General features: G+C 34.7%; 1 protein-coding gene across 1 annotated transcript in view; it reads left to right on the top strand.

Moving 5' to 3' along the window:
- Positions 1-12,127, top strand: part of LOC119641690 (homeotic protein proboscipedia) — a 76,500-nt gene extending 64,373 nt beyond the window's left edge. Inside the window, exons 3-9 of the mRNA XM_038040476.1 lie at positions 5,679-5,836; positions 6,090-6,204; positions 9,394-9,525; positions 9,604-9,764; positions 9,820-10,769; positions 11,569-11,762; positions 11,889-12,127. Of these exons, the coding sequence (XP_037896404.1) occupies positions 5,679-5,836; positions 6,090-6,204; positions 9,394-9,525; positions 9,604-9,764; positions 9,820-10,769; positions 11,569-11,762; positions 11,889-12,127 (1,949 nt within the window). The remainder of the gene's footprint in view (positions 1-5,678; positions 5,837-6,089; positions 6,205-9,393; positions 9,526-9,603; positions 9,765-9,819; positions 10,770-11,568; positions 11,763-11,888) is intronic.
- Positions 12,128-12,730: the final 603 nt, after the last annotated feature.

The raw sequence follows: 12,730 nt of genomic DNA, 5'->3' as shown, positions 1-12,730 counted from the left end.
TCACTGCCTTAGATACATAATATGCAAGAAAAATTTAATTATTTTGCACTGTTTGCTAAATTTACACTTATTTACACACGCTCCGGTGGAAGTTGTGGCCTCTTACATGTGCCTAGAATTTACGTAAAATAATTTAAAAAAAAAAAAAAAAAAATTTATTATTTTGAGTGCCGCATAGCCCTTGTTACAGACACCAGTTACAAGTTTAAGTTATCCAACGAAGACGCACAAAAAAGAGGTTTTAAAAACAATTACGCCAGGCAGGAAGATTCCATACTCATTTAGTCTGGACTATATGGCGGGTATTTCATGTGATTGAAGCGTAAAGGTTTGATGAAATGTTGTTGATACGATTTACACATAATGCGATACGAAGATTGCTTGACGAGTAGTTTGCAACCGTAGCCTTACTATACCCAAAACGATTTATATATTGCTTAGACAACTTAACAAATGTCTCCGTTTTAAGTGACCCTTTTGCGACAGATATATCGCGAAAAGATAGAAGAGAGAAAAGAGAGAGTCGTGTAGGCATTACTGTACTTGCATGCTTGTTTTATTGACATAACAACCATGACCAGGATAACAGAAATGTTGCCAAGAATTTGCGATTACATCCATATAACTGAAAAAAGAATGCAGTAGCGGGTTACGTCCCACCATTAAATAGCTTACACTATCCTACAATTAGAAGCGGTTGAAAAAGCGATCTGATCCAAACCATTTTTTATAATTTTCTTCCTTAATCCAAAACACGCCCATGTACCGAACTTCATCAAAACATCCCATACACTGCGGTCTGCAGGTTGAAGACAAGAAAATAAGACAATCGGACGGGCAGATAAGCTTAGATCGACATAATAAAAGGTGAATCTACTCCGAATCCTTCTGTGTATTGCATAATTCCGCATAAACTTAACGTAGCCTTATACCACAAGTGGCGTGGGGTATAAAAATACTATTACTGCAAGTCTCAAGCAAAAAGGTATAGAACATAAATATTTAAAGTAATAGCAAACAACACGTCGACGTGTGGTTTATTATGCCAAGTAACTGTAAAAGTTAAATCAATTTTGTTGGAGAATCAGGAAATATAATACCATTACAGTGCAATTCGTTTGGAAAATTTCCCATCAATGTAATATATCAATATATCGGTATCGGAGAGAAGTTCCTTTAAAAACTTTACAATATGTTCATATGGATGTGTGCGTAAGCATTCCGGGCATATTCATTCCATTTATAAATAGATTTGTAGTTTGCGTATCGTTCCCATGAATACAAATGTGCATACATATACATACGAAATTTGGAAGAGAATATTTTGAATTTTATCTCATAAGTTTAAGTTCGGATTTTCCGCAATTTCTTCAATGCTGATGATGTTGTTCGTTCCCGTTGTTCGTTTATCAAATGCTTGTTTATTTTGTTGTTGTGTATTTGTTGTTGATATGTTTACTTTACTTTGATGATGACAACAATATTGCCATTTGCGTAAACATATCACAGGTTTTTGAATGCAGATAAACAAAATGTTGATATGGACAGAGCGTAGAGCATTGAGCAATGATGACTAGGAAAACTATTGTATCTTTTGCATAGATTCCTGTACACAATCATACCTGACGAAACTTACTATACTTGGCATGAATATTTACGGAATCAATGCATTTTCGTATTGTCTGTGCATGGGGTTCCTTTTGATCCCAGAAAAGGAAATGTATGTATGTGTGCACAATTTTCCAAACACTTTGACCAATGCATTGATGACAACAACGCATACCAACACGACACTGTTTGTGGTAAAATTAAGCCAAACCTAGACAAAATCATGCAAAAATTCTCATTTGCTAGCTTTGTTCACATTCAAACACGTACGTATTTATGTTTCCTTTTTTGCTTTACAAAAGAAAAAAAAAAAAAAAACAAATCATATATTTTTGCTCTTGCTATCTTTCATTCAGTTCCTCCTCAACGTTCACTGCAGAATTAAAAGGAAGTCATATTTTGTGTGTGGGTTTTTTTTTTTTTCTGGGTTCTAACCAAGTTTTGTAAATTCTTTGGCTGTACGCTTGAATATAACTAAATATAATTTGGTTGCTAGCTTAAATAGTTTGTATGCTTGAAAGACGATAGAAGAGACGCCAATATCTTCCCTTTCGATGCGATAACCGTTTATTTTAAAAACCCGGTATACATTCCATTGGGTTTTATAAAAACAAAAAATGGAATGAAACTTTATCTCTTCTTACTCCAAAGGTAGATGAGGAAAACTCAGCTTAGAAGTCGTACTGGTATTCAAACCAGAAACCTAGTACGAAAATTATATTCGGGCCGGTCGGTAGACATCCTGTACAACTTCGCATAGTACAGTTATTCATTCGTTTTTTTTTTTTTGAACACAAAAATACGTGAGCAAACATCAGACAAACAAATGGGCGGACAAATTTAGGATCATTATCTGAACCGATCGGTATTAACAAAAGATGGGTCTATCTTAAGCTGCTCTAGGCATTAAGCGCACCTGCGCACAAACTTAATATACCTCCTTTCATAACTGCTGAATTGTGAAAACTCCTTACCAAATATTCATAGTTCTGTGAATAAGAAAAACGTGAAAATATACCGCGGATCCACGCTTATATAAAGTTCACTAAAAAATTAAATCTGCTTTCATAGCTTCTTAAAAAAATATATAAAATATACTTAGTTTTAAGTAGACTCGATAGACCCAAAACGATTTGAATTAACACTGTCTATATCAAGTTCAAACTTTGCCAGAGAACTGGAAAAAAAAGAAGAGCTAGCGAAGGACAAGGTTTTGAATAAAACTATTTTCAATTCTCTTTAAAAAAACAAAAGAATGCCGATAAATAATCATATTTACACCTGATGCTCGAAAAAGCGGCTAATAGATTGGCTTATGAGTCAATTCTTGACGCTTAGACCAAGAAAAGCTAAAATAATTTACTTAGATGTGTGTGGCATTTTGAACACAATTAATATGTAAAAAATATCGTAGAATAAGCTGCTTGTTCTTCTTATGTGTGCCTATACTCGTCAGGAGCACGACTTTCGCCAGCTTTATCGTTTGTCGGCAAAAGGACTAAAATATTCTCCTTTTAACTTTCTCATACACTTTCACCTGAGTGACCTAGACCGAGGTAGAAAAATACCCTGCATTGTAAAAGTAGATCAGTCGCAACCATCAAAGTAATAGGTAAAAGATTCCAATTTGTTCTTTGAATTTGACTTAAAGTCTACGACTAGGTCAACAGATGGCAACTAATTCAATCAAACTAATATAAGGCCTGGGATAAATGTCTATTTTTTAGTCTAAGAATTCAATTCATTACTCTAAAATTAAAATAATAATAATAATAACAATATAACGCCTAATAAGTATATCTGGCTTGAAAAAAGCTAAACCGCAAGGTGATTCGTTTTCTACAGCTGGCAGTCATGGCGTGGTGTATAACAAGCAGTAGTCGCCACTCGCCATTCGCAAAGAGTAGCCGAATAGGTGAGAATCGTAACTATCAAGTCAATGTTCGCGGGTTCATGTCTCAGTTCGGTAGAATGTACTTTGATCGTAACGATGGTGAGTGCTTGATCATAACTTGGGCATAACACAACTGCGGCCGCATCCTATCACTTTCCCTTTCTTCTTTTGACCATCACTGCATTACACGAATAGGAGACATCCGCTGAGTGATTGGTCATATTAGAAAATAATAAATAAAAATTTTTAATGCGCTTTTGTGTGTGCCCAGAAACTATTACTGGGCCAAACATCTGGAAATTTATACAAACTTTTAATTAGCATGAGATATTGAATCGATTTAGCGATCCCTCTTACCTTCTTTTTGTCATTTGAGTCATTCACAGTCGCTAAGATTAACATAGAAAATTGGGGCTTTTTTTCATTGAAGTTCTCAAATCAACTTTAAGGGCTGTAAGCGGTTCGTTTATCAAAAAGAAAAACGAAAGGGGAGGAACTTTACTATTTAACTATAGCGGATTTGAAGAGGAAACATAACTGAATGAAAACTGAAATGACTTTTAAGGCAGCATAAGAAACCTCTTCGTAACTTAAACCAAATATATATTTCGATTGTTTTGCAGCATAAAATCAGATTTTTCACTATAGATGCCTGCGCTTTATTGAGCTAATACTTATGGAAAATATACTCCCATGATTTTATATATTATTCTATCTATAAAAAAAAAAAAACGGAGTCTCTTAGAAATGCTTTCAACGCAGAGCACGCTAAGGAATGATTGAAGATAAACTGCCATATAACACACTTATTAAAGCAGACCTTAATCATGAATAGCTTGTTCTTCTGAGCTTCTTATTCTCTTTTCATATGAATTCATACAACAATGATATAAAAATTAACCCGGAATGTGGACTGTTCTGCGCGTTTTCTTAGCCGAGAGATTGATTTAGAATGTAGGCCGTTTAGATCGGTAAACTGTTGTCTATTTAAGTACTTTGATTAGAACGTCCTTAACCGCTTCCCTATCAGGGTCTCCTGCATCACAGTCCAAGAATTTTCATTCGTTATTAAGAAAATCGCAAACTTCATCGCCATCTATCAAGCCGCTATGCGACACGTCGAGTGGCTAATCGACAGTTATGGACCGACCGTTCTTATCTTTCATCCGTGTTATACATGTTCTAGATCTTAATATTTGAATACACAACACGTTCAAACCGGCCTTAGTAAGTTGTCTAAAATCATCTGTCACATCTACCTATGTGATGTCAGGCTAAGCGGAAGGATATAAAAACTCATTCCAAATGTAGTTCATTTAAATAAATTAGCAGCAAAACCGGCTAAACTTCATACTGATTGATTCACCATGTGAGAGAGAGAGTAATAACGTTTATGCTTTAAATCATGTTTGCAATAAAAATTGAAAAAAAAAAACCGTTGAAATATAGTCGATGATCCCTACCTTAACCCAGTATAGTAAGTAGTAAGTAGTAATGCAGGGTAGAAAAAGCGAATGCAGTTGCGCTTGATAACCTGCTGATGGATTACTACAACAACTGCCATGTTTGCACAGATAATGTGCTTGGAAAATTAAAAAAAGGAAAATTAAGATTTTTCTTTACTTACATCTTAAAATTTTTGCTTTATCAAGTAAAGTATACATGTTTTTTTTTTTTTTTTTTTTTTTTTTTTTGCGAATAGCAAGGGAATAGGAAATTAAGATATAAATTAAATGCCATTTTCTTCTTTACTCAACATTAACATAATGAATGCAATATTTCTGGAAAAAAACAACAAAACATCAAACCAACTTTCACAGCCGTAAGAAAAACGAGTAGCAGTAGAGGAGATACTGTTTACCATAAAACCATAAAACAACAATGTATATACATATACATATATATTATATATATATATATATGCATATACATACATATATATATGCATATATATATATATATATATACATAATATATATAAACTAAAGAAAAGTAGTTTATTGTACGGGTATCGTATCGTCCGCAGCAAAACAAATAGAAGAAGAGAGAAGAAGGAAAGAAGTGCAAAAAAGGAGGAAAAGGAAAGAAAATATAAATCTAAGAGTTGGGTTGGTTGATGTACTTGTTCAAAATCTCATTTATTCGAATATCAAGAAAATGCAATTTTCAATTGCAGCTGAATTCGTTGCAGAAAATGGCCTGCCACGTCGTTTACGCACCGCATACACAAACACGCAACTGTTGGAACTTGAGAAAGAATTTCATTTCAATAAATATTTATGCCGGCCGAGAAGAATTGAAATAGCAGCCAGTTTAGATCTGACAGAACGGCAGGTGAGTATAATAATTTATGCCTTACAATTTAACTGAATAACATTAAATTGCAACCAAAGAATGAGTGCTTTTTCCTATAGAAATATTGCTCCTTTTTTTTTTTTTTTTTTTTTTTTGTTCATTCCGTGGCATATGTGTACTTATGACGTACATAGTAACTATTAAGCAGAAAGGCTGATTTAATTGATTTTATTAGTTTATAATCTTTTTTACTTTTCTTTTCTTTTTTTTTTTAATTGAATTATATTTTCAGGTAAAGGTTTGGTTTCAGAATCGTCGCATGAAACATAAACGTCAAACGCTTTCAAAAACGGACGATGAAGATAACAAAGATAGTCTAAAAGGTGATGATGATCAGTCCGATAGTAGTAAGTGAATGCTTATTGTATGTGATAAAGTTTTGGCTTATCCACCTTTTTTTTATAATTGACTGAGATATTTATTGCAAACGCCTACAAATCGGTAGAACTTTTATTTTAAACTTTAATGAATTTTATAAGAAAATGCAAGGTTCATTTAATCAATTATTATTGTTCCGTAAGTAGTTGCCATCTCCCAGTGGCGTCAATTAATGCTGTTCTGGCAGAAGTGATTGAGCTTAGAATAGAGGACTTTCAAGTCCTCTAGAATTCCATATGCATATGATAGTTGTAGCAGAGGTTATGCAAAGAGTTATCGAATAACCTCCCAATCGAGTTCGCCTCTTTACAGGAGAACAGTCTAGCTTGTGCGTATCAATTAAGCCTTGATTTGCAAATCCCTCTAAAGGCAGATCGTAGTCTTCTCGGAGTAGGGATATCAGTTAGTTTTACAAGTTGATTTAAAAACAACATGTTTCATAAATCGCAAAAAATTGCACCTGTGAGAAAAGAAATTAAAACTGCGCTGGGATAAGTCGCTCAATGGGAAGAGTTTACCAATGCGGTTTTGTTTTCTCTCCCTTTCCGGTTTTGGCAACATTTGATGCAAGCTGTTCTTTAAAAGAAGTACAATGTCTCGAAAACTCCTTTCTAACTCAAAGTGTATTTAAATAAACTCTAAAAACTATTGAGCCTAATAATGAAATTATCGTTATTTAATCCACAAGGGCAGATTTTATGTATATGGATCGAATAAATATACTAATTTTCAAGCCTTGAAACATCTTATCTATATATACATACAAATATATATATATATATATATATGTGTATTTATGAAAAAATGTTTATGGATATAAACATACATGCATATGTATGTATATATTCACTTCAGTAAACTATCTGTTGTTTATTTGCTGACTCGCAGAAGAAGATGAAATAAACATGCTTTAGCGGTATAAGGCGTTACATAGGATGCTGTCAAAGAAATCGTCCGATGTGGATCGTTTTCAATAGCGTTCGTTCTTGGGTCAAAACGGGTCGGTTTATTAAATTTGAAAAAGAAAATGTCTCAAAAATGTTTACCTGCTGCACACAACTGCAGAAGACGGATAGGCGGTCAGAGGGACAGACAAGTTTAGATCGATTCGCAAAATGATTTTCGATCAAGTAGTATAGTAAATAATGGATCACCTGTCCTTCTGAGTTTAGTACACATCCGCATAAACTTAATAAACCCTTGCACCTAAGGTCGCGTAGAGTACAAAAAAGGTTTGTAAAGTAAACGAAGGTTTTGCAACACTACCCCATTCGGTGTTAGTATAGCAGCAGTCATAGTTGGGAATATATATTGCACACTAAAGGCAATCCAATGCTTTTAAGCCGACTCTTTCTATTATAAGTGAGGGCGCGTTTCTTTCATCGGTAAACAAACACCAAAAAAAAATGTCAATGGTGTAGCCTCTACCCAAAAGTCTTAGTGAATGAAATAAGTTTACTATGACGAAGTTTTCTACACAGCTTAAGGATAATCACGAAGACGTAAATTATGAGGAATATGTTGGGTAATCCAAAATTGGTGATGAATTTACACAAATTTCTAAAACACTGTCCAAAATTAAAGTTAGACGCTATTAAAGTTACACGAAATGGGATTCAATGGATTTAAAACACAGATTTACTGCATTTTGTCCCAAAATTTGCTTCTCCAGAAGATCCATTCACGCTTTCGTTAATACATTCATTAACCATCAGAAATTTCGAAGAGAAAGTCCCATTTGCCCTGGATTTCTTAAACGAAAATTGCATTTTAAACATCAATCACTCGACTAACAGAGTTTAATTTACTATTTTGTGATGTTCATTGGAAAAAAAGTGTATCTGCATCCGAGAGAAGCATTATACCGACATGAAAGCGCTATCCAGTAATGCAAAGTCAATAACTCGTCTTGTATATTCTCCGTCGGTACGGAGCTTTAAGAGAATATCAGCGAAGGATGTCTATAACTTATCAACTCAGGCAATCGTTGTTAAGTGGAGCCATTAAAATGTGTCATTTGAAAAAAGTTCTCTTTACCTTAGGAAGCACTTTATGTGCATCAACTATTCAAAATTCGTGTCAGTTTTCCACAGGTGCCGCTAGATAACCAACAGCAACGAGCATCATGCGTGAGCAATCATAATATTAAAGGTTATCAATAGAATGTCTATTGATCACCGACGACAAAACGTGCCCAAGAAACGTTAGCAGCGCTAAACTGGAGTGTATTGTACTCTCCATTGCCTCTCCTACGCATTACTTCTTCTCACTATCAGTGAGCTCGGTCGAAGATATATCGTTCGTTCGACTAAAAGTTCCATTCTTATTAAGTTATTTAAAAACTAGATGCTTTCGTGGATGATTTGAATGGACCAGCTGTCCAGACATAGGAAAGATGAGAAAAATGATGAATGAATAATACTTCCTTTAAAGAAAAAAAAAAAAAAAACAAGAGAGTTTATTTAAATATCTGATAAGTGTTAGCGCAGTGAGCATAGTAGATACTAGGGAATAGTAGGTCACGCTTGCGTAGATAAAAAGATATGTTTATTAGACGTTACCGGAAGATAAAAATGAACCAATTTATCTAATTTTAATAAAGAAATTTTAAGATAATTCAAAGAAGAATGGGTAGACATTACTAAAAAAAGTAATTCAGCTTCAAGCAGCAGGAAAAAAAAAGAGAAAAAAAAATTAATAAATAAATGAAATTACTACCTCGCGCTACTGCTATCAAAGTGAAACGAAAATTACAAAAGAAACAAAACGCAAAAAAAAAAAAAAAAAAAACTAAAAAATTAAAGTTTCTACCTTTAATTTACCAAAAAAAAAAGTAAAGTTGGGAGAAAAAGTTATATAAAGCCGAACGTGAAAGCAAAGACACTGAAGCGTATCAATCATTGTCAGGAACCGAAAAAAGCAACATGTCTTCGGTCTCTTCCATACAAAATACAATACACTCGCAAACATCTATGTACATATGTGTAGATATTTGCTTAAGAATTCTGCATACCTTTCAGAAGGCAATAACACCTTTTTTTTTTCTTTTTTGCATAACAAATTGGTTATATTCTTTAGATATTGTCTTAACGCTTTCGTTATAATTTAATGCAATCATCTTGAATATGTTCTGCTTGCTTCTCTGCTTATATATATAGATTCAAACTCCAAAAAATCATGTCAAGGCTGTGAGCTTCCTTCAGACGACATACCGGATTCTACGTCAAATTCAAGGGGACACAATAATAACACCCCTAGTGCCACCAACAATAATCCAAGCGCTGGTAGCCGTAAGTTGCTTCTCCATAAACGAAGTATGTCAACGTGACTTATAAAGAATTCTTTCTTTCTTTTTTTTTTCTTTTCAGTGACACCGAACTCAACGCTAGAATCCTCAAATTTATTGGGTAGTACAAGCGTGTCAGCATCAAATATGGCCAGCGCTGACTCCAGCGTAGCGTCCACGGGCAGTTTAGACGATGACGTTGAAGAAAATACTACGAAAGTGAAAAAGAAAGAGGAAGCTTTGGTAACGAAAGATTTCTCTTACGAAAGACAAAGATATTTGAATTTTTTTCTTTTAGATCAAAAAGGAATCTGCTGTTTCAACATCGACGAAGATCTCACAATTTACTTCGTTTGATACACCATCAACGACAGTTAGCTATCGTCGAGATTCCGATACTTCTTCCCAGCATAGCCTGACGACTGCTAACACGATTAGTGGTGCCGTCGGGAAGAGACGTTATCATCAGCAATCGAATGCAGTCACTACCGCCGGTATAATCGAAACTCGTACAGCTTACTACTCCACTTACTACAATAAACAACAATTACAACAGCATCAGCAACAGCAACAACAACAACTACAATCACCACAGCAATTACACACACAGCTGCAACAACAGCCCCATGGCCAAGATTATTACGGTAAATATGATGTTGAATTTGCCGCATCGAATTCGCCGCAACCACACCATCGATTGCAACCTCAACAGCAACAGCAACAAAATACTAATATATCGACCATAACGCCGAATAATGAATATTTAAGCCCCAAACCAGATTTTATGATTATGCCGCAAGCCTCACCGCATTTGAAAGTGAATGAGTTGGCAAATGTTAGCAAAATCACTCACGGGCCCACAGCTACTTTTCATCATCCTCAACCACCGCCCCCTCCACCTCCGCCATCGTCAACGCAGACACCGGCGCAACATGGCTTACAACAAGCGTTTTACAATCAACATGGGGTGGAGTCTTCCTTACAATATCAAGGCCATGCTTATAATCATCATACACATACTCAAGTCAACTACAGCCATCATCACAGCTCACAACAGCAATCGCAACAAATTCATAACGATTTTGATATTTCCGGCAATTATTATGAAACAAAAAATCAAACTTCTAGTGTATCTAGCTATAATGCAGGATATGAACACATGAATTTCCAACAGCCAACGAACGATTTTCAGCAACATATACATCACATTGGTTCAGCAGCAGCTAGCGCTTTAGGCATTCAAATGGAGTAAGTAAATGATTTAGTTTAGATTAGAAATGCAATTTAATAGAAAGCTCAAAACTAAAAGAATCCAAAAAAACAGATCTAAGAAGTAAAGAACAAATCTGAAGATTGAAGATGAAAAAGCAATTTAATAAAAGATCCCCTTTCATGCGTAACCAAACCGGCAGCATCTCAAGTGTAGTTGCTTTATATAACAGAAGTATATCAATATGAAAGACTCATAAAAATTTATTATGCCATAAGCAACGCTAAGAGGGCGCAACTATGGCGTAAAACTTTTCCTTGCAGGTCACGGGACAAAAATAATCACCAAAGATTAATGCGTTAAGTCTATAAGTTTGTCATCATCTTGATCAGCATAGCGCTCTGAGACCTTTTCAACGATGTATGTCAATTCGTCTGAAGTCCCCTGCTGCCACTCAATAAGCTTATAAATATTATAAGCTTAGTGCGTAGGTCCTTAACACTTTACCAACCGGCCAGTCGGTCGCTGACCCTTCCTGAAACCGGCTCTGTTTAAATAATACGCACCAATACCGTTTTTCTAGTCAGTGCGATCCGTAAGCTTTTCAACATAGCAAAAAATGACTAGCACTTCAATACTGAATGACAAATGACGGTTTATGACCAAGTCAGCCATGTACGTAAAAAACCGTTTAATAGGCTATCGGTCGGCAAAGTGTAAATTTCAGTCCACATTGAAATTGCCTGACAAATACCTTATAGTAAAGAATCTCAAAGACTCGAAGATAGCTTAGTTCACTCTTTGCAGTTCTATATGAAAAGACATTTCTTTTTTAAGGCCAAATGCACCACCGCCGCCTTTGCCACCGGCAGCCGCTTCGCAGCTCAATCAAATGCAGCAAACTTTTTACAACAATCACCATCACGGCATTGAACACCAATACCAACATTCATATAATCAGCCTGGCCATCAAGCAAATTATAATCACCATCAACACAACCAGCACCAGCACAATCAGCAAGCAATGAATGGTAAGTCTGTGTTGGATTTTTAACACTGACAATAGCTAGCTATTGTAGACACAAACCGTAAGTGTTATTAAACAAATTTCATGAAGTAGAGAATTGACAATAAACACATCTCATATACTTTTACAGATAATCTATTGGATGAACATACACCTGCGCCACATATTCAAATGGCGGCAAATGGCAGCAGCAGTACTGCTAATAACTTTGTCAATACAGCAAGCTCAGTATCAACAGCGCCACCTAACGCCAACTTTCCAACCACCGCGGCGGCAAACCTAATAGAAAATTCAAATAGTTCATCGGATTTCAATTTTCTTAGTAATCTAGCAAATGAATTTGTGCCCGAGTATTACCAATTAAGTTAGTTAATGTAAAAAAAAAGGGAAAAAAAAAAAAAACTAAATCAATTCATAAAACCATAGATAGCTATGTATAGTTAGTCATAGATATGTTATTAACAGTCAAGTGTGTAAAATTTCTGGTTTTATTTAATAATCAAAAATATATGTTTGTGTATAGTAACATAAATGTAAAGGTTTAACCTTAATTATTATCATAAATCATAGGAACTTTCGGATGTTAAATGAATTTTCAACTTTTAGTTGCTTTCATAAGTAGATGTATATAAACTAGTGCTCTATTTGTAAATCCACTGCTTTGTGCATCATGTTTAGTAATCAATTTAAAAGTTTTGGGAAACCACCTGAAAAGTCTCACTGTCAGAAAACTATCTTTTAAAAAGTTACGAAACATCTTTCACTCAAAAATTTTCAATTTTCGTAAGACTAACACTTTCATATGTTTTCTTTTGAATTCGCTATACCTCCCTTTGATTTGTAAACAATTTCATATGTTTTCTTTTGAATTCGCTATACCTCCCTTTGATATCATATGTTTTCTTTTGAATTCGCTATACCTCCTTTTGATTTCATATGTTTTCTTTTGAATTCGCTATACCTCCCTTTGAT

This window comes from Glossina fuscipes, unplaced genomic scaffold (assembly GCF_014805625.2).
Source record: "Glossina fuscipes isolate IAEA_lab_2018 unplaced genomic scaffold, Yale_Gfus_2 174, whole genome shotgun sequence".
In the NCBI taxonomy this organism is placed as follows: Eukaryota; Metazoa; Arthropoda; class Insecta; order Diptera; family Glossinidae; genus Glossina; species Glossina fuscipes.
This window is presented reverse-complemented; position numbering and strand designations above follow the sequence as displayed.